The sequence below is a fragment of the Hyperoodon ampullatus genome (assembly GCF_949752795.1).
Source record: "Hyperoodon ampullatus genome assembly, chromosome: 4".
Taxonomy (NCBI): domain Eukaryota; kingdom Metazoa; phylum Chordata; class Mammalia; order Artiodactyla; family Ziphiidae; genus Hyperoodon; species Hyperoodon ampullatus.
Window position 1 is genome coordinate 56,188,136 of NC_136917.1, and position 22,481 is coordinate 56,210,616.

Sequence of the window (22,481 nt, forward strand, 5' to 3'; positions counted from 1 at the left end):
CCCAGACCAGACCTTCTAAACCAGAAACTGCATTCTAACGAGATCCCTGGGCAATGCATATGCATGTTACAGTTTGAGAAGCACTGGTTAGAGTATTTATAAAGCTCTTGGAAAGGTCTATTAGAGGCTAATAAAACTATTATGGATTATTTCCTTTCAGGTTTGCAACAGATCTTCACCTAAATATCAAATATTAAAAAATAAAGTTCAATTTAAAAGAAGGAGACTAATAACAGACTTATAACTTTTGTTTTCAGTAATCAGTTCTCAAATCTAAATGAAGACATATTTCTCACAAATAGCTCAACAGAGATGACATCAGCTGGGCAGCTTCAAACACCCGTCTCTGACTTGAAAACAGGACTATTCTTAGCAGTCCAAAGACTACAATACATGCTCTTCCCATGAAGGTTCACAGCTGTACACGTGTGAATTAGTGGCACTTTGAGAAGTTAAAAATGTACTTCAGGGCTTCCCTGGTGGCGCAGTGGTTGAGAGTCCGCCTGCCGACGCAGGGGACACGGGTTCGTGCCCCAGTTGGGGAGGACCCCACATGCCGCGGAGCGGCTGGGCCCGTGAGCCATGGCCGCTGAGCCTGCGCGTCCGGAGCCTGTGCTCCGCAACGGGAGAGGCCACAACAGTGAGAGGCCCGCGTACTACAAAAAAAAAAAAAAAATGTACTTCAGATTTAGCATTATTGACAGAAGGCGAATTTTACAAAATCAGAGAGTAAATGTTTCTATAATCAACATGGATTACCTTTGGGAAAAAAAAAAGCAGAGGAGGTTGAAGATGTTTCGATCAGTGGTCAACAGTGGCTGGGTTTGGGGCTTCCCTGGTGGCGCAGTGGTTAAGAATCCGCCTGCCAATGCAGGGGACATGGGTTCGAGCCCTGGGCCAGGAAGATTCCATATGCCACGGGGCAACTAAGCCCGTGCGCCACAACTACTGAGCCTGCGCTCTAGAACCACGAGCCACAGCTACTGAAGCCCGCGTGCCTAGAGCTCGTGCTCTGCAACAAGAGAAGCCAGCGCAATGAGAAGCCCGTGCACTGCCACAAAGAATAGCCCCCGCTCACCTCAACTAGAGAAAGCCCGTGAGCAGCAACAAAGACCCCGTGCAGACATAAATAAATAAATAAATAAATAAATAAATTTATTTAAAAAAAAAGAGAGTGGCCAGGTTTGATGTGGAATCTAAAAAAAATTGATACAAATGAACTTATTTACAAAACACAAACAGACTCACAGACATAGAAAACAAATTTATGGTTACAAAAGGGGAAAGCGGGGGAGGGAGGAATAAATTAGGAGTTTGGGATTAACAGATACACACTACTATATATAAAATAGATAAACAACAAGGACCTACTGTATAGCACATGGAACTATACTCAATATCTTGTAATAACCTATAAGGGAAAAGAATCTGAAAAAGAATATATATATATATTGTTATACATATATATTATATATAATATATATATAAAACTGAACCACTTTGCTGTACACATGAAACTAACACATTGTAAACACTGTAAACCAACTATACTTCAAAATAAAAACAAAACTCGTAAGCTAAAAAAGAAAAGAAAAAAAGAGTGCCTGCATTTGGATCCTTGCTTTGTGTGCTGTGTGACTTTACCTAAGTTACTTGACTCCTCTGAGCCAGCTCCCTCAGTGTAAAATGGGGATAACAGAACTTTTACTACTGATTTATTGTAGGATTAAAAGATATTACGCATGAAAAGCACTATAAAAGCACTTGGACTCACTAAGTGCTGAATAAATGTAAGCCATTAATAAGAAATTAGTGTTGAAATACTGTTTCAAGATGTCATTCTGTGTAACTTGAGAGCGAGAGAGTGAAGGACACCTGGGTCTTGTCCTGTCTCTGAGAGCCTGCAGGAATCACTTCAGTTGAGCAGTAGCTAGAAAGATCCACATCAGCAACTAGGCCTGCCTCACTGGCTTAGAGGGGGGATTAAAGAATCCTGGGGTACGAGCTGGGGAGCCTGAGGCCAAGGTCAACGGCTGTGTTAGGGTAGATGTTCTGTGCCTCCAGGCCAGAATCCCCCCACTGCCACTCCAGTGAAGGGGAGTTGGTGGCTGGAAGCCTGGGGGAAGGGAAATAGTGTTTGTGGATCAAGAAGGGGCAGGTGCACTCCCAGGATAGGTGCTGCATCTTTGCTAAGAGTTCATGCTCTGACAACACCAACCAAATCAGTCTCAGCCTCACCACTTAAGAGCTCTAAGGGGCAAGTCAGTTAACCTCTCTGGGCCTCCCTTTTTTAAAGTATAAAATGAGGATAATAGTACTACCCACTTCAAAGGTTTGGGATGATGATTAAATGAGGTAATGTGTATAAAGAATAAAGCAGGGTACTTAGCACATGGTAAATGCTCCATAAATAGTACCCATGACTATGTATTTATGATAGGCGTCTGCAACACAGCAATTTTACTGTAGGTTGAATTCCTGGGGCCAAGGAATTGGATGTAAATTTCAGATGAACAGAGAACTGGAAATGTTTTGGTCATCCTATGAGTGAAAGACTAAGATTATAAGAAGCCTTTGTTATAATTGTTGCAAAAGCCTAGTCATTCTCCTTAGGAATGAAACAGCGGAAAGAAGAGGAATTAAGTTGGCTTTAGGGACTTCCCTGGTGGTCCAGCAGTTAAGACTCTGCACTCCCGATGCAGGGGGCCTGGGTTCCTACCCTGGTCAGGGGACTAGATCCCACATGCCTCAACTAAGAGTTCTCATGCCACAACTAAAGATCCCGCATGCTGCAATGAAGATCTCACATGTAGCAACGAAGATCCCACGTGCCGCAGCTAAGACCCAGTGCAGACAATAAATAAATAAATAAATACATATTTAAAAAAGAAGTACTGGGCTTCCCTGGTGGCGCAGTGGTTGAGAGTCCGCCTGCCGATGCAGGGGACATGGGTTCGTGCCCCGGTCCAGGAAGGTCCCACATGCCATGGAGCGGCTGGGCCCGTGAGCCATGGCCGCTGAGCCTGCGTGTCCGGAGACTGTGCTCCGCAACAGGAGAGGCCACAGCAGTGAGAGGCCCACGTACCACAAAAAAAAAAAAAAAAAGTACTAAAGAAAAGTTGGCTTTAAAAACATAACCATTTAGGACTCATCAGAACTCGTTGAAAAGCAGCACAAAGCAAGATTATCTCCACTGTAGCAAGAAGACTGTAAAAGTTTTTTTTTAATGTCTAACATAACCAGAATGGCTTAATAAGAGACCTCATCTCACCAGACTATACTGGTGGCTAGTACTACACTATGTAAAAATGATAAAGCCACAAAAGCAAGGTTGAAAAAAAACCCCCCAAAACAGTTGCTTTTGGGGGGTAGTGGGATTAGAGTTGATTTTTAGATTTTTTTCTTTTTTTCAAAATCAGGGTATTTTTGAAACCCCTGTAAGATCAAGGGGGGAAAAATGTATGACGGTCTGATAGTTTCAGGCACAGTGAGAGATGATTTGGGGCAGTGCTTTTCAAACCTTTTTTTGGCTGTGGAACACTTTTTGTAAACAAAATCTTATTGAGACCCCCCATCTATAAACCAGATAAAACATTGCTTTTATTGAATAAATTCATTTATAGGTTCAGTTTTAATCCTTGCTCCACGTAGGTCTCTAAATGAGAGCACAAACGTGTATTGGTTGCATACACATTTCAATAAAGACATTCTATTCAATTTTTTAACGGTTGAAGATATTTTTAGAAGATAAAAATCCAAATAAAAACACAGAATCCTAGTATTTCTTGGAAGATGGTTCAGGAACATAGAGAGGATTGTGAAGATTAGGGCTAGCCAACTGCCAGGCACTTTTCCATAGGGACCACAGCTTCCAGAGCTGCATGCAGAAGTCATCTGTGTACATGTAGGGAGAGGAGGAACAGTGAGCGGAAGACACCCCGATGTCTTCTGTTTAATGACCAAACCAAACTAACACAGAGGGGTATGGAGAAGAGGCGAGTCTGGGGACACTGTGACAAAGGCCTCATCTGTGCAAAGCTCCCCAGGTCCCAAATGAAAGGAGAAAACAGGCAGGCGTACCGGATGGGCTTGGATTTGCTGGGAACATCTACCTGGGGGCATTCAGGAATCCTAACTGGGGGGCTCAGGAAGGAAAATAAAGCGTGTGATCTTCTTGTCGGGTGGGGCTAAGCAGGAAGGTAAAGACGGCAGAGAGTAACTAGAGTTGCTGTGGCCCAGGCAAGATGTAGAGAAAGGAAAGGGTAAGGGGACGGCCAAGGAGATGGCCCTCTCTATGGTGGAGAGAAGAGACTGGTAGAGATTTGGTTCAGGAAAAGGCAAAGCCAAGTAGAGTGATCTAAAGTACTGGAAACCTTGTTAGGGGGAGGTACAGAGTGGCAGGTAAAGAGGATCTGGTGAAGAGCAGGGAAAGTAGCAAAGAATTTAAGGCAAGTGCAGAAAGAAACAAGGTAAAGGATAAGAAGTTCAAAGGACTTTGAAGACGTAAATCCACACAAAGACAGTGTACGACAAATCTTGTCATATAATACAAATGGTCCAAGAAAAAAGGAGGCCAGAATTTCAGCCTACAGAACTCAGGAAATGAGAATCAGAGTTTATTGGATTTATAGAGTGTTTTGATGTCACTGAGTGATGAAAAATTATTTGCCGGGGTGGCTTGGCGGTAAAGAACGCGCAATGATCCCTTTTATAGTAATCTGTGAGGATCAAATGAACATGGATATAAATGTAAGGGCCTACAGAAACACATGATGGTATTACCAGAAAAGCAAGAGTAGGTCATATTCTCATCTGGGCAGCAGGAATTTAGGTAGAAAAGAGCGGTCTGATTTGTCAGGGATGGTCTAACAACAGCCTTGACGAAGGAAGGAATGAGGAAGGGCAGAGTTTATGATAGCTATGTGGTCCTCAGAAGGAAATGAATGCCTGGGTTTGAATGATAGGTTTGGGTTTTTAACGTCCCGCCCTTGGATCCAGTGCTGTAGCTGGCTGGAGAGCTATAAAGAGCTGTCTCCTAAGTGCTTGGCCCTTTAACTACATTATCCCATTTAGAACTAAAAGCAGCCCCGTGAGAAAAGATTCTAGAACACAGATTAGAAAACCAACGTTTGGATAGGCCAAGTGAATGACCTAAGACAACAAAGCTGGCAAGTGGGGAGCAAGGGTTCCGGCTCCGTGGGATGGACACATGCGCGCATCTCCCCTCGCAGTGGTTTTCCAGGTCCCGGCCTCACAAGCACCCTGACATGCTTTCCCGACCATCCTTCTAGGCTTTTGGGGGTTGGCTTCTTCAGGTGGTAGGAATCTCTCTTTCCTTGGAGGGTACTGGTTTTAGGAAGACTTTAGTGCTCTTCTGGTGAAAACTAAGTTAGGGGCAGGTCATCACAACTTGAAAAATGCAAAAACCTTCTTACACCTCTATGCAAATAAGGCAGAGAAAATGATGGTGTATTATGGTTTCTTGGACAGGAAAGCACTTTGTCTTATGCTCCGCCCTCTCCCTCACCAGAACCTCCTTGTGCTCAGGGGCTCCCTTGCACAAATCTTGCATACCCTATAGCCAGCACAAGGTCATACACATCATAATCAACAAATAGAAATTAATATTTATCACATGAAGGCCTAAAACATCCATATTCAAGAAGCCGGAGCATTTCCATTAAGAGTAAGTCCCAGCAATCTACTGCACAGCATAGTGCCCGTAATTTAACAACACTACTGTGTACTTAAAAACCTGCTAAAAGGGTAGATCTTATGTTAAGCGTTCTTATCATCAAAAAAAAAATGATAATACTAATAATAAAAGAAGAAACTTCTGGAGGTGATGGATATGTTCACGGCACAGACTGTGGCAATGGTTTCACAGATGTATACTTATCTCCAAATTCATCAAGTTGTACACATTAAATATGTACAGCTTTTTGTATTCAATCATTATCTCAATAAAGTGGTTTACAACAAATAAAAATTAAAAGTCCAGATCAAAAGTATGTATAATATACAGAAACTATATTTTTCAGAAGGTGGACTTTATCACTTCTAACACACAGGTGATTGTCTAAATTTCACCTGTAATTCTTTCTGAGGGGAATAAAATATGTATGTAGATGGAGGCGAAGCCAAGGCCACTTGTGATGTGAAGATGCAGGAAGGTGTCTTGGCTTCCCTTCAGGTGCCTGATGTCACTAAAGCGGTGCTCTAGAGGGCCAGCTTGGGTAAACTTATGACCTCTGTTTTGCCCTGTGTTCCTAAAAGTTTTATGGGAAGGAAGGTCACTAATAAACTAAGTGTGTAAATGCTCCACCATCTAGTTAAAAAATAGTAACTGCTACTGGAGCTGACTTGCACTACATATTTTCTGAAAAACACATTTATTTACCTTTCCTTCTAATAAAATACACCCAGCAATAAATAAAAGGCAGTAAAAGTATCCATGCCTTACTATTAAAATTTGATACGTTTTTAATGACAATTTTTAGTATATTGTTTTTGAATGGATCAGGTACTGTTTGAAAATAAGCACCCAATGAAGACACGATTGAGATTGGCACCAAGTTACAAACATAATAATTTGTCCTAAGTATAGTGTCTGTACTCAGAGAATTTAAATGTCTTTCCCTAAAAGATCAAATTGCACTTTAAAATGGTCAACGTACTTCTACCAATGAGCCACTTATATAAAAATGCCACCATAAAACACATTAGTCTTTTTATTTTTTAAGTTTAAACTACAGTCTAGTGAATTTAGTTCATCACACGCTTACATAAATCCTACAGTGGAGGTGGGGGGAGTCTTTGGAATTTCAGACTTTTTTTTTAAGAAAACCTCTCAAGAAGGTATCCAACCACTTCTTGGGAGACATAATCACATCTAAAGAAAAGTGACCCGAATAAAGGAGGGATTTAAAAAAAAACCTTTAGTCACTCTTTAAACTTATTCTCCAATTTAGGCCAATCCTCTTTTATAGGGGGCTCCTAGCAATTAGGTGGCAATCTTATCCTGTGAGTCTAAAGGATTAAAGCAGAAGCAAAGAACAAAAGGAACCGATTTGCTACACTCTTCCACAGGTCCCCTCTCTTCTTAACAAATCAGACTTCATTTCCTCCAGGGCCCTCCTTACCCACCTAATCTTCTTTCTTTCTTCCTCCCACGGTCCCTTAGGAAAAAGATTCTTAAATGTAACATTAGGGAATAATGCCATCTAAACCACATTCCTTCAGATTATAACAAAGGTTGAAAATGACTGCAGAAACTAGAGGGTGCTTTTTTGAGTCCTTGTTTTGGGATTCTGACAAAGTGTAACTTTTCTGATAACTGGATCTTAATATAAAAGGTAGCAGTAGGTAATAAGCCACCCAAGTTAGGTTTCCCAGAAGTTTAGACACACTCCCTTCCCTCTTGCAGACTATTTAGGACAGTGCTCACAGGTCACCACATTAAAGAGAGCACAGCCTAGGAATGGCAGACGTGACATCTGTTGAACTTACTGTTCCATCTGTCACTGACATGGGCGACATACAAACCTCTAGAGCTCTGAGGGACTTTAAGGGGCCTGCTAATCCATTCCTTTTCCTTTACCCTTAAACCATTCCAGAGGAGGATCGACCCTATTTTTAAAGACCTCCAAGCAAGAGTCCACAATCACTCTTAGCCAGCCAAATATTTAGAAATCATTTTCCCTATGGACTTTCCCCATGGCGCTGCAGACACATTCCTTCCCATAGTCTTGCCATAAAAAGAAGAAACTATGGTAGCCACGAGCTTTGAGAAGATCTACATGAAGACAAAATAACTCTTCATTTCACCCAAAAATCGATGCCATGAAAATACCCTAATGAAAAATTAACTCATAATTTTAAGTGTAGGTATACATGCTCTGCAGGTTTCTTCTATGGAAAGTGAACGTTTGAGATGAGTACTTACCCATTATCCTTATTTGGAAGTTCTGTGTAACTGCAGCAGGAACCAAGTCTGACCATTTATAAATTCTACAGGATGGGGATTAGAAAAACATAAGTTTAGTTTCAATACCTAAATCTTGGAAACTGCTGTATCACAGAAGGGCTTAAGGTCAAAATTACTTGGGAGACCTACATACAGATTAAAACGCATCTCACACATATAGCCACAGGGAAAATATATACAACTACCCCAAAAAGGGCTTTTCTCATACACATGACCATGATTATAGAGATCTAGGGTTTGAGAGTCATTGAGCCAAACCTAGAAAAAATGGACTGCTACTTTTGCTTCTTTAGCCCACCAGTGCCCACTTTTTAAAAGAACTATATAGTACCAAGTGATGCTAGTGATAAAAGGGTTGGTGAAAATATTGATCCATCCAGTGGCTCGCTTAGTAATTTATCTGCAATCCTAGTTAAAATACTAACTGGAAATAAATCATGAATATAAAAATCCTCAATATCAATAATCAGAGAAAAAACCAACATACTAAAATGACCAGAATGACATCTAAACCTAGTGACTGCCAAATACGGCCTGAGAAATGTTCTGTCAAAATAAAGATGTGGAATCAGGAAGCAGATGGCAAAATTCTTTCTAAAACCTCACTTTAAGGGAACATTTTAGGCATTTTGGACTGTTGTGCAAATGAAAAAAAGAATGTTTCATCAAGTGTAACTCTAGCCGAGTTATGATGATAGGTTGCTCCAATCCTCTCTCCTTGACTCAGGAAGTAACAGGCTTAAATGGGGGAAGCAGCTCTCAGTAGGGGATGTGACTGCAAACCTTAACTAGCATGGTGAAAAATGAGTGCAGCTTGGGATGAATTTCAGAAAAGAGTCAGGCTGGGTTTCAGAGTCAGAAGGCAGCACTTCCTTAATTCTATAGTTTAGCTGATGATGCTTTGTGGCAAGAAATCACCTTCTCTATTTGAGAGGTTTTTTTTAGGTTTTTGACCCAATGGTGAACCTTCCAGTCAACTAATGAATAACAATGAATACCGTCTTCTCAGCACTCCAGCACTAATCTTTGTAAGATTTAAGGAAACCATTTTTCTCTGTTTTGCTGTCTACAAACCTGCAATCACATATGGATGGGGGAAAGCTTATGAAACATTTCATTTCTCACATAAATGATAACAACTATTCACTTGTAGAGCAGGATGAACAACATACAAAGCAGGGTTGGGAGATGTCTGTTTCATACAACTACATCTCAGTTTCTGACCTGGATGAAATCCTGCATAAATGCAAGAGAATTCTCTTTATTTCATATATTCTATACTCAGGTTTAATGGATTTGCATTTCAGTTTACATCTTATTAATTTGCCAATTGACTTAAAACTCTCAAAATCAGAACACAATGCTTTTTGGTAAAGAAAAAACAAGACTTTTCAGCAAAACAGGCATCAAACCAAAACTTGAGTGATGTATCTATTCTACAAGTGACAAATTCTGAGAATAACTGGAGGGCTGAGGGGATCAAAATGCCAGGCAGTAGATAGGACTATTTCCAATTTCTAGTCAGGGACACTGTCCTTCAGGAGGACAGCTCTCCATTTAGGTTGTCCAAAGAGCAGTTCTTTCTATAGACCACAAAGTTGTAAGTAAGAAAGTTGTAAGAAGTAAACTGGGTAATAAAAGAGCCCCTTTTTAGAATGACACAAAATTAGTTTCTGTAACTCTTTTCCTCCTGAAAGTCTTTCACGCTCAACCTGAACTTATCCTCCCCTTCAAGAATTCCTGGTGTCTTTCTTTGAGATGTCCTCCATTTTAGCAGCAGAGCCTACAGAGAACCAATACACAGAAGTTCCCTGTCACAGAGCACTTTCTGTGGGTGCTCTAAATGAATACAACCATACACTGTACAAAAGCATACAGTATATGCAAAGGGAAAGTTAAACCTCGAGTACCTACCTTTAGTATTGGTGGTTTAGCAAACACTCCCACTCCATCCACCTTATCGGCCTTACAGACTATAAATGCTATTTAGGCTTAAAGATATGCGAAACAAGATTTTTTTAAACCCACAAACCATCCACAGAAACATATTTGCATTTTGTTGCGCCTCTCATCACCCTTCAAATCATCTTCAGAAAGCCTGAAAAGGTGAAAATCTAAATAGCTAAAAAACATCAGCAGAACCTGATAATTATTAAGCTACATCTTGCACATGATTTTCCTGTATTCATCACTGAGGTTTCACCAAGAACCAGATTCAGGTAAGTAGTAGGGGCCACATTACTTTTTCATAAATTATTCCCTCATACTGTACATAACGTACAGTTCTATGTCTGTTCTTGGCATGTTTTAAGTTAAAATTTGATCATCGGTGTTTACCAGCATCAAGTGATTTTTCAACATCTACTATTCCAACCCTTCAAGAAGGTCAGACATCCAGAAGAGGTGGTAGGGTTGGACTCAAAGCTGAGGCCAGCACTCCATTTGCTGCGTATATTTTTCCTGATTCTCACCTAGAACCCTGCCACCTCAGGCAACCACTTAACTTGAACTATCACTTGGCCCTGAAACTTCCTTTCAGGAGTTATTTCTTCCTTTAAACGTAGTATAAGAATATAGTGAAGGCGAAAAGAAATTTCATCCGGGTTACAAATGACTCACAGTGGGACACAGCACAAGTCAGATTACTTAGTTTGTATCATTCCAAATGGCAGCAACAAGTAAGAGACATGAGGGACCTCTGTAGTCATGGATGAGCCCTAATTATCCCCTAGCCCAAGGTCAAAGCCAGTTTATTCCATAACCTTACGCAAATAACAGTGGTTCCTCAGTATCCCCTTTCAAATAATTTAAACACTCCTCCTTTATCTGAAAGGGTTGTTCTTAATAATGAACCTACCAAAGGGAGACAGAAAAGAATGAAAGACAAAAATAAAAAGTAACAGTGCAGGATAAACATTTCCACCCTAACAGTAAGGACTCTAAGTAACATATGGTACCAACTTTATATATCTACAAAGACTTTAATCTTTAGAACATTAAAATGAGAGAAATCACCTTCCTAATTAATTTTAAAGCAAAGCAAACTGTAGGTTTACATATGACAGAGTCTTAAGGACCACCAAATATGCAGAAATAAGAATTCCAAATATTTCAGTCCTCAAATATACAAAGCCAAATAAGGCACAGGACCTAAAGAATAAACACAAAGCGAGACTACAATGTTTTAGTTCATGTGATTTAGGGCCCCTCTATTTGGTCCTGTAAGATAATTTAAATAGTTCTCTCTGTTGCACATGTCCAAATTTATTCAGACTGTTTAGAGATATATTCGTTCTGAAACATAGAACACGATAGGCTATAAACTCCTCCAAACTATATTGTTGGTATAATCTAATTCAAAATATAAAAAGTCTTCAGAGACTTTCAAACCCCGCCCCACTAATCTATCGTAAAATATAACTTTTAAACAGAAACATACTATACTATTACTTATAGTAATCAATAAACGAGTTAGAATGAATGATCACTGAAACGCTGATCCAGGAGGCACTGTTTTCCTGCCTGGTTTTCAAATAACGTACACTTCTGTGCACTACATACTGACACCCCTGAACAGGCTTTCTAAGCTGATCCTGGATGTTCACATGCAGCAGATAAATGAATATCTGCAGCTATCATACCAAGCTAGTGCTGGTTTGTGTAGTTATTGGACCACCTTGCTACATTTTTTTCTTTATATTTTGAATAAGTGGAAGAGGGGAAAAATATCAAATGACTGACATTGTAAGAACCACTGGTCTCTAAATTTAACACAATTGAGACAAAAATAGAAATCAGGAGGAATGAGACATTTTTAGCTTCAACTGGATGCTCATAGGACTTAAACCAGTTGGCTGTGTTCACCTGAGAAAAAGGGCAAATGCAGGGAACACGCAGAAAACATTGGAAATAAATTATCTGAGATTATGTCTAAAAAATGAAGCATAACTGGGAATTCCAGAATGATTTAAGAGCGCTACAATTCCTCCCTATTTTAACCCATTATCTTTTGAAGAACTAATATATTTTAAGGAATATATTGAGTATGATATGAAAGAAACGTCCCCTGCTGAAAAAGAAGAAAAAAATTGGCCCAAGACCAATTTCTTTTTTTGTTTACTGAATGACTCTGTATGAGTCTATATGAAGATTAGAAAAAACTGCCTTAGCAATTAACAAGTGCAAAGCAAGATATTAAACACTAATCCACAGCAAAAGTTGCTACACAAGAGACGTTTATTAATGTTCTGTTGTATTTACAGCTTTAACATAGCAAACCAGGGTGAATACCACTTGGCAGAAAGCACATCACTCTACATTATAACACATTGGTCTCTGCTAACACATTGTAAAAGCAAGTAGTACAGTATGTTAGGGATCATCTCAAAAGTTCCAAGCTAATTCTTTTTTGCTCCTATTACCTAATCCCCTCCCTACTCCTAGCCCCTGGCCTAATCATCAGGAGACAAAAGAAAAAGAAAAAAAAGGGGTAGGGATTCTAATCACAGAAAGTATCACGAATTGCATTTTATTAGTAATTATGCTGCATTTGTCCTTGTCCTTTCTATTTTATACAGTGATAACACCTTGACAATCCCTTAGGTACACAACAGAATAAGGTACAGCAAAACTAGAATATAGACTATAAAAAATTAATGCTTATCATTTACCAATTAAGAACATATTCTTGACCACACCTTAAATGTATTTTGCACTATGATTTTGTTTCTAGGTGTTCACAGTACAATTAAATAAATTTCTAGATTAATTTTAACAGCAAAATGGATTATGTGCAGAAATGCAGTCATAACAAAAGTTATACTTTTGAGAAAACCCCTTTTTTAAATGGCCAGCATTGTACATATCTTACACTAAAATATTTAATTCCAAATTCATTTTGAGATGGAGGATGAATAAAGCAAGATTGCCCCCTACTGACTACAGGGACAAGGCTCATGCTACTTAAAATGACTACAAATAGATAAGGCATTATTAGTACATCACAGACTTGATTGCGAGAGCTTTTTCAAACATTAACCACTAATGATTCAATGATTCGCATTAACTATTAAAATTTTACATCTAGGAACAAATAGAGAGAAATGATCTTTGTCAACAGTACTTTATTTTTTTAAAGCAGGTGATTATTCCTCTGTGTTCCGCCTCTTGATTCACTTCCTGCAGGTGTTCTCTTGCTTCTTGGGAGAGAATTCATAAATGCAGGAAGGCCTCTGCCAGAAAACATCTGCCAGAGAAGGATATTGAATATTGAAACTCTGGTTAAGTTGTTATTTTGGCTAAAAGAAGGATGTAGTCACAAAAGAAGGCAGGATGTTTGGAGACACAAGAAGTACATTTTTACATAGCTTTAAGATTACTATACACTGACATCATAGTATTCAATAAACGTTACATTTTTGGTTCTTAAAGTTATAAAGGACTGTAGAACTAGAGAGAACTTGAATGCTTTCTCTAAAACCCATGAGGTCAGGGGTCTCTCTCTCTCTCTAAACCTCCTAACAAAAGAACAGAATTCAAGTAGCACTTCATCCTACACTTAACCTCAGCAGCAATGACTGAAACTTGGGGACAAAGAGACAGTAGAATCCAAATGCATAGGTAATTTTCCATACACACTCGAAGCTGTTTACCCTGCCAATTCTGCCAAATCTCACACAAGGAAGATTTCCAACAAGGATGCCAGTGATATCAGTCTATACTTGAAGCAGGGCAAAGTTAGGAAACAACTATAAACTCACAGGTACCACAAGTACTTTTTCCAATCAATTAGAAAAAAAAGTGACTGTATTTTGGGGCATGTATCTCGGAGTGGGGGGACTGTATATAGCCCCAATTTTAAAAAAGCAATATACATGACTAAAACAAATACTCTCAAAATGATGTACATCTATTTTGTTAAATGCAGTTTTCATCTAATACTCTGAGGTACTTTTGTTTTGGCATATAAATTGGTTTGGTTCTCATGGAAATAATGGAAAAAATACAAATAACTCCCTATATTACTGCTAAAAAAATACTCTAAAGAGATACATTAACAACTTAACAAATATTTATTGAGAAACTATGCTGTGATACCCTACACCGAATGAGAGTTGGATGGGCTCATACACAGGCCCTTAGCTCACTTTTCCATCTTTCCAAATTACTGTAAAAGCCCCAAGCAGCCCTTCTGTATCTTTTCTGATTAGACTACTGTATACATCTTTAAAAGGCTGGCAAGATGCAGAGAAGCTACAACACCGGAGGAAATCAACACGTTCTTTTTGAACACTTAATATTTCCCAAACCCCAAATTCACTGACACTGGTGTTTTGATTTGAAATAAACCAATGATATTGATGTAAGAGCAACTCTTCTTTACGGAGACTTCAGAATGTGCAGGGACAAAGACACAAGAATATAAGGAATCCTGAAGGCCAAGTAGAACCAAAAAGAAAATTGGTAGACAGATGTCAAATAGAGATTTTTGCAATGAGGCTGGCTAGACTCATTACAAGCCTAAGTAAATTCAGTTTTATCACTTTCCATTAACAGATAAAAACGGATAGAATGATTACTATAAGGTCAAAACACTAGAGTTTTGCAAGAATATGAGATACAGTTCAGATACAGTTCACCTGGCCACTTTCTTTAGTTCATGCTGCTTCCACGGAGGCAAATTAGTTTTAATAGATCCCTCAAAGTCAGAGCCACCCAACAAACATTAAAAATGCATTAAGAGGTCCTACCTACTGTATAGCACAGGGAACACTACTCAATATTCTGTAATAACCTATATGGGAAAAGAATCTGAAAAAGAATAGATATATGAATATTTATAACTGAATCACTTTGCTGTATACCTGAAACTAACACAACATTGTAAATCAACTATAATATTAAAAAAAATCCATTAAGAGGTCCTAGATAGGTTACTAATGAGTGATCTCAATCACCATACAAATTCCAAATGAAAAAGATTGCTAGAGAGGCAATCACTGCTCTCTAAGACCCAGAGGCCTGTTCAGATCAACTTGACTCACAAGCTGTTACAAAAACAGTGATGGAATGCCACATTTTAGGGACTGTGGATATCATTACTAAACTTTAGATTAGATCACTTCAGAAACAAAAGGAATCCAACAGCCTACAGATCACTTAATTTCAAGAGGAAGACAACAATTTCTTCTAGGACACTGTAATTTTTTTTTTTTTTAAGCAAAAATTCCTCTGGGAACATTTTCTACTGTCTTGTTACTTTACAACGCAGTCCAAATAAGTCAAACTAACTTGAGGTGAATTAAAAATAAAGACGTATTAAGAAGGAGGGGGAAGGTTATAGAAAAAAGGAAATGAAAACATTTATCATTATATGGAAAAAAGTTAAGAAGATATCTGATGCCTCATATGTATAGCTCACCAGGTCACAGCAATCACTAATTATGAAGGGCTCTATCTCATTAATGCCGCGAGGGCTTACAAATTTTCTTCCCTCCTATTTCAGATGTGGTTAAAGTAACAAATTTAAGATCCATTATACTTCGCATATACAAGTGCTTTTGCAGTAGTGTTAGATATCAGTTAATTGTGTTACCACCTTACAGTTACTATAATTAGCTCCTCAATTACCTGGCAGCATCAAAAGAAGTGGTACTCCATAAAAATTTATTTTCCAGTTAATTGGTAAATAAGATAAAGACATTTCTAAAAGGTACCTGTTTCTTTTTAAACAACATAGAAGGAACATTTTGTTTTTCCTGCTTCCTCACAGTCACACACTTCTTGCTGCCACTGTGCCCAGCTCTAGCAGTTCCTTCTGGCTTTTCTTGCTGTGAGGCAGGAACCCAAATTTCCTTTATAAGCTTATAAATAAGCTCTGAAAGGGAACCTGAGAGTTGCCCTATGACAGTGGTATGTGAGCTTTAGTGTTCAACTCTTGTAATATCTACTTTGGCTGGTTAGAAAGAAGGCCTTCTGAGGTCATTTCAGAGAGAGAGAGAGAGAGAGAGAGAGAGAGAGGTGTGTGTGAGTGTGTGTGTGTGTGTGTGTGTGTGTGTGTGTGTGTACTATATTTTGGGCAGCCTAAATAGAAAAGTCACTATTCTTATACTTTTTTCTACTACAGTGCCAGATCTTAGCATGGGAATTGAGCTATTTTTCTCTATGGCAAAGTTATTTTACAAATTCTCTACCTGTGGCTTTCTGGCAAAAAGTAAGCCCACAGCTACCTTTTAACTAGTGATACCTCCAGTAAAGAAAGTAAGAGGTCTCAGTGAAAGAAAAGAAAATCTTCACACCTTACATGATGGTTTTCTAGTACATCTTCAAACTAAATTAAACTAAATTTCCTCTGAACTAGAGAAAGAAAACATTCTACTTTTGGATCTGGATGGACAGTTCTTACCCTTGTCAAATAGACAAAGGAAATTCAGTCCCATGGGATATTACAACTTTTTGGGTTCCCTCTGGGGATACTGAAAATTAGTAAGGAAGTTATTAAAATTCTAAATGCTGCTGTAAGTCCCTAAACCCCTAATTTGGAGCTCTGAATCCTCTGGGCATGTCTGGGACAATTTCAAATCAACTAGGATATCAAAGTCAGACAAGAAAGCAAAGAAACCCTACTATGCCCTCCACTGGGGAACTTTATTCATATACCTCTAAGTTTCTGACAATGCCTAAAGCACTGTAAGGCCTCTCACTCCAAAATACAGAGAATACCAGGTCTATAATATCCCTTTACCCCTCCAACAGCATTATTACTTAACTAAGGGCTGTCTACTTCAAATCATAACCCTAAAGATGCTTTGTTTTACATTTAGAATATACCCATAAAGCAGTTCAGAAGTTTTAGAAAATCAAAACAATAATAACAAATTTTATAAACAAAAAAACCCTCCAAGTCCCTAACAATACAGGAAAACTGAGAAGTTCAGGCTTTCTCTCAACCTGTATTGTCGTGTCAACCTGTCATGTATTAGAAGCAAGATGAAGAGTGTATGCATCCTCTAATAAAGCCTAAAATTGCCTTCTAACTGAAGAATGAAGAGAACAGACAGAGGTGTGGCCTCATTCCATTTAGAAATTCAAAGCCACCATTAGACTAGACCTATAGAATCTGTGAAGGAAGGAAGAAAGGGAGGGAGGGAGGGCAGGAGGAATCTGTCCCCTCAGGATATGTTGGGCACCAATGGATTAGGGGAAATCTGTAGGTGATTTCAAGCGTTCATCCTAAGAAGAACTATGGCGACCCCAAAGAATTAACTTTTGAATCTATGGTAGGTAAGAGTTAAACCTAGGGCTTAGAAGTAACTACAAATTATACTCAGATATGTAGAGGAAGAAAAAAGATGGCAATGGTTAACTACAATAAAACCACACAAAATATCTGACAAGCCTCTTAAAGCTAGGATGTCCCAGACACAAACACAGGCACATCACAGGCATTAGGGCCTAGGCCAGTGGTGTCAGTGTCCATCTGTGCCCAGACTGTGAAACTGAATTCAAATTCAGGACACACCACTCAGGACATTTTAAACATGCAACAAAACATTCCCTTTCTTTAAAAAAAAAAAAAGTCATAAACACAAGTGGTATTCTTAATGGCTAAAATTCTCTCTCAAATAAAAGTGCACGCTCCTTTGAAGAAACTGACTTTAACCAACAGAACCTAAGTTCTTTCCATGCTTTTTTAACTTTTATAAGAAATGCCTTATGAATATACTCTACCATGCATGTATCTGAGCTTATCTGTCACTGTAGCCTTTGTTACTTATGTAAGAACATTATACATGTAAAGTGCTTAGTACAGTATCTGATATATCAAAAAGTTGACAAACATTAGTAATTACTATTACGCCATGATTGAAAAAATTTTTGTTTCATTTAAGAAGTTCTCATCATATTATTCTGTTGCTTAAAAACTTTCAATACCATCTCACCACCTGGCAAATTAAATACAGTACTTTCTTTTCTAGAAGCATATATTCTGAGACCACCACGAATCTTCAAAACTGAGAACTCTACTCTGCATGCTAAGATCACCACAATCTTCAAAATTGAGAACTACACTCTTAGCATATGATTACTTACAGAAACTATGATAACCCAACAGCAAATACAGAACAAACTGATGCTCACATGGAGTCAGCCTTGTGTTGAGCCAACACGTCACTGGGTTTAAAGGGCTGCTCCATGAGTTCAACACTTCCACTGCAAACGGGCTTAGTGCTCAAGACATTTGAGAACACTGTCTCAGCCTGGCTTTCCAGCCTTAAGCCTCAACACTCCTTTATGCTACAATCACACTGCTGTCCCTTAAGCCAGCTCCGTAACTTCTCTGCCTCTATTCCTATTCAACACTTGGCCTTAGGTGACTCTGAAATGCTTCCCCACCCAACAATTTCCACGATCATTTACACTTCCTACCTATCATTTCAGGTTTATCTCAACTGCTACAACCTTCACAAATCCTTGCTCGAGGGCTTCAACCAGTATGGTCCCACCTGTCCTCAACAGTCTTAAGGAACAAAGAGTCAATTCCACGAAGGTTAGATCTTGTAACCAGAGGCCTCTCTCTGGTGTACTCTTTCCCAAGATTCCCTATCTCCTCCTTTTTGTAGCTAGTGATGTAAGATGGAGTCAGCCTCTGGGGAAAACCACGGGTGAACCAAAGAGCCTTGGCAAGGCTTAGTCCTCCTGTTCTAGGCAAGGGAAAAGGCCCTTTCCTCCCCTTCCTTTCCTGGGGTTTGATCCTACCACCAGAATGGTAACATCAGGATGGGAACCTGAAGAAAAGGGATCAGGAAAGCCTCTCTGACTAATTTGAGAAGACAGAAGCCTTGATGGGTTTGTCAGTGGCCAGGCAAAAGGAGTTCCTAAAGTACTCGTGGTCCTGCCAGCTCTGGGGTTTAGGGCCCCACATAACTGAGCTGAGTGATCAGGCCTGAAAGGCTCCTTCTTGCTACAGTCCTCTGGAACAGGTAAAACTGCAGCAGTGGCTTCAGGATTCACGATTCAAAGATCTAGGACCCTGGGTCCCAGTCGAGACTCTTCTGCATTGTCCGAACATGAGATAATGTTTTCTCCTTCGGCAGTTTTTCTAACTTGCCTTTTTAAATAGTTTTTTTCATAGAAACACCCCTTACTAAACTAGAAACTAAAAGACAAGGCTTCCTTACCTTCTCCATATCCCCTACCACAGGGTGTACACTCTACTCTAAACCTGAATAGTCATCTGCAATGCATCACATGATTACACTGGGACTAGAATAAAGTTTTTTTCTTTAATACCTTTAATAAATAAAGAGAACTCTGGTCCTGGGCAGATTTGAGAAAGTTTCTGGCATCTTCCGGACTTTTGCATAATTGATAAATCCTCTGAGAAACAGGAGAAAGCCTAATTTAAAAAAGAAAAGTCAAGAATGAGTTTATAATTCCCATATTAAGTCCACTCCCCAGAAATATCCCTCCTGATACCAATACTTCATCATTTTTCTGCTAAAAGCTATCAAAACACAATTGCCTCTAAAATTTCCAAAGGATTTCCACACCAAATTTTCCACTTCTCAATGAGAATACATAATCTCAAGAGCCAAAACAAAGTCTCTTTTGCACATTCAGAATCTAATTGGTCTAGAAAGGAAACAAAAATAAGATGGGGCCAAACATTTACATTTGGAAGCCTCATTGAGAAGCATTATCAAAACCTACCTTCTCCCCCACCCCGCCCCGACTCCAGCGTCGCCCCACGGCTCCAGGGATCTTAGTTCCCCAACCAGGGACGGAACCTGCGACCTCAGCAGTGAAAGGGCGGAGTCCTAACCACTGGACCACCAGGCAATTCCCAAAAGCTACCTTCTGAGTTCCAAAAAAGTATTCCAAGATAATATACTCTTTTTAGAGAGGTTATAAACTGTTTTTCTCAAATAAAAAAAAAATTCCATCCTTTCTTGCCCTGGGCTTCTTTTTTTCCCGTAGACAGTACATAATGTTGTCCACTAGATGTCAGGCTCCCCTTACCTTTACAGCAATTCTCATATTCTCAACTGTACTTCTCTACTCTTAATTTAGGAGTCAGCGGGGAAGGCGACGAGCCCCCTCCCATGGTAGCTCACACACTCCTGGCCCTCCTCCTCCAGAGATGGTCCCTGAGTCTTAGACACATTTTTTTAAACACCTTTATGGAGATATAATTTACATACCATAAAGTTTACCCATTTAATGTGTACGATTCACTGGCTTTTAGTCAGTTGAAACTATAATCCAATTTTAGAACTCTGTCGTCTCTAAAAATATCTTGTACCCACTAAGCAGCCGTTCCCCATTTCCTACCCTCCTCCCATCTCCCCAGCTCTAGGCAATCACTTTCTTTTGGATACATTTTAAAATATACTCAAGGAGTAGAAGACTCTTTGTACTCAAATAGGACTGATTTTTGGCATAACCAAGAGTCATCAGCACTGAGCACAACATCATCCTGTTTGGCACCAAAATCAACAAGCCAGCTCCAGTCAAACGATGGGTGCCATGTGGGAATATAGGTCAGTTTTGTTAGACATTTCAATTTTGAAAATATAAAAAATTCAGGTATTTTATATGAAAATTCTTGATTTTCATACAAAGACAACCAATAAAAAAAAAAAAAAAACTTCTGGGGCTTCCCTGGTGGCGCAGTGGTTGAGAGTCCGCCTGCCAATGCAGGGGACACGGGTTCGTGCCCCGGTCCGGGAAGATCCCACATGCCGCGGAGCGGCTGGGCCCGTGAGCCATGGCCGCTGAGCCTGCACGTCTGGAGCCTGTGCTCCGCAACGGGAGAGGCCACAGCAGTGAGAGGCCTGCATACCGCAAAAACAAAAACAAAAACAAAAACAAACTTCTGAAAATAACTGTGGAACATACAAACCACAACTGCAGGCTAGCTATAGCTTATGAGCTGCCAGCTTGAGAACTTTGTACAGACCTGTTCTTTGAAGGAAAAACTCAAAAAAAAAAAAAAAAAGGTTCTCTCTGCAAGAGGTTCCAAAAATGACCCAAACACTGGATCCAAATACACTAAGTACATCCAAAGTCTCACTATTTTTTGCTTATCAGTAAGCAGTAAGATAGCAAGAATGATCAATTACAAACTGTTATAAATTCATCTCCCATGAAACTTTAATATATGAAGGAAATCAGCCCATTAAATTTCTTTAAATTATCAACACTGTCAACAATCAACCTAAAATTATGCTTAATGACTCTTCTTTGGTCTATTCAGGATTTGCCTGGACTTCAGGCGGCTTGGGGGAAGATGAGGAGTCAGACTTTCTCTTAAAGATACAGTTTAGAGAATAAGCAAGTCAAGGAACTACTCCTCTAAAGTAATTCTCCTGTAGGTCATTTAAAAAAAAAGTTTCTCAGTAATCAAGGGAAGGGGTAAAAATCACTCTTTCTCTTTCCTTGGAATGCCAGTAGAGCAGATGATGCTACTGGGGAGGTGGGGGATGGCATCATGGATGACTTGTATTTTCTAAGTAAAATTTAGGGTCAGCAATACATGGCTCTATTACCCTAGGTAAAACAGGTAGGTCCTGAATATATTAAGCACCTGTTGCGCATGGGTTCTACACTGTGCTAGCCAGACCCATTAGCAGCCCTGGAACCAAGGATCCTAATCAAGGAGACAACAAAAAGGCCTGAAACAGGAGAAATGTTAGGATAGGAGAAAATGATGTCACAGAAGCGGAGTGAGGCAATTATACCATCTTTAACAGCTACAGGATGTCCCTGCTATTGTAGAAATGACAGCAGTGATGATGGTCTGTTACTGTATCATATGTATTTTCTCTACAATGAAGAAGCCAACAGTATTCACCACACTGCTCATTTCTTTGCTTTAAGATGTCTTGGAAGAAAAGATTTTAAAATAAAAATTTAGAGTAATAAGTATAATCTTAAGACCAACAACCTGAAATGGCTGGTATATATATTTTTTTAAATTCCTCCCTCTCATCACAAAATAATTCTTATTCTCAACAACGGCAAACTAAAGAATTCTGGAACCCCAATTCTTACTAGACATAACTTCTGGCGGTTCTTCCAGAAGTTATATCTAGTAAGGCTATACATTTTCTGTTTTCTACTGACAGATCCAACTGAATGTAGGCCACATACACTCATGAGTAGTTCAGCTGGTTACAATATACCTATAAGCAATTTGGGGTTGAGCTTGTGAACGCTTTGTGGCAATAACTCACAAGGGGAAAAAAGATCTATGGACTATAAAGTCATCTTATCAGTGTGCCCCTCTGGCCACATAGGAAATGTGAGAAGTGTATATGGACGGGTTAGGAGAAATTTATCACCACTAAGAGACGTTCTATGAACATGTATGTTACTCTGATGGTGACAAGAGCCTAATCCTTGAAATATTTTAAAAATTATACTTATTATTGCTAATACACTACTGTATAGTAAGTGAGATGAGGGTTTACTAAAAGTAATTTTACTGCTA

The 22,481-nt window shown here is 39.3% G+C and overlaps 1 protein-coding gene across 2 annotated transcripts in view; it reads right to left on the reverse strand.

Moving 5' to 3' along the window:
• Positions 1–12,205: 12,205 nt before the first annotated feature.
• The window catches only part of NDFIP1 (Nedd4 family interacting protein 1), a 127,434-nt gene continuing 117,158 nt past the window's right edge, over positions 12,206–22,481 (reverse strand). For both annotated transcript variants that reach the window (XM_079701882.1, XM_079701881.1), the window contains 2 exons: positions 19,280–19,385; positions 12,206–13,232 (listed from right to left, as the gene is read on the reverse strand). In XM_079701882.1, coding sequence (XP_079558008.1) covers positions 19,282–19,385 — 104 coding nt within the window. In that variant the 3' untranslated portion in view covers positions 12,206–13,232; positions 19,280–19,281. The remainder of the gene's footprint in view (positions 13,233–19,279; positions 19,386–22,481) is intronic.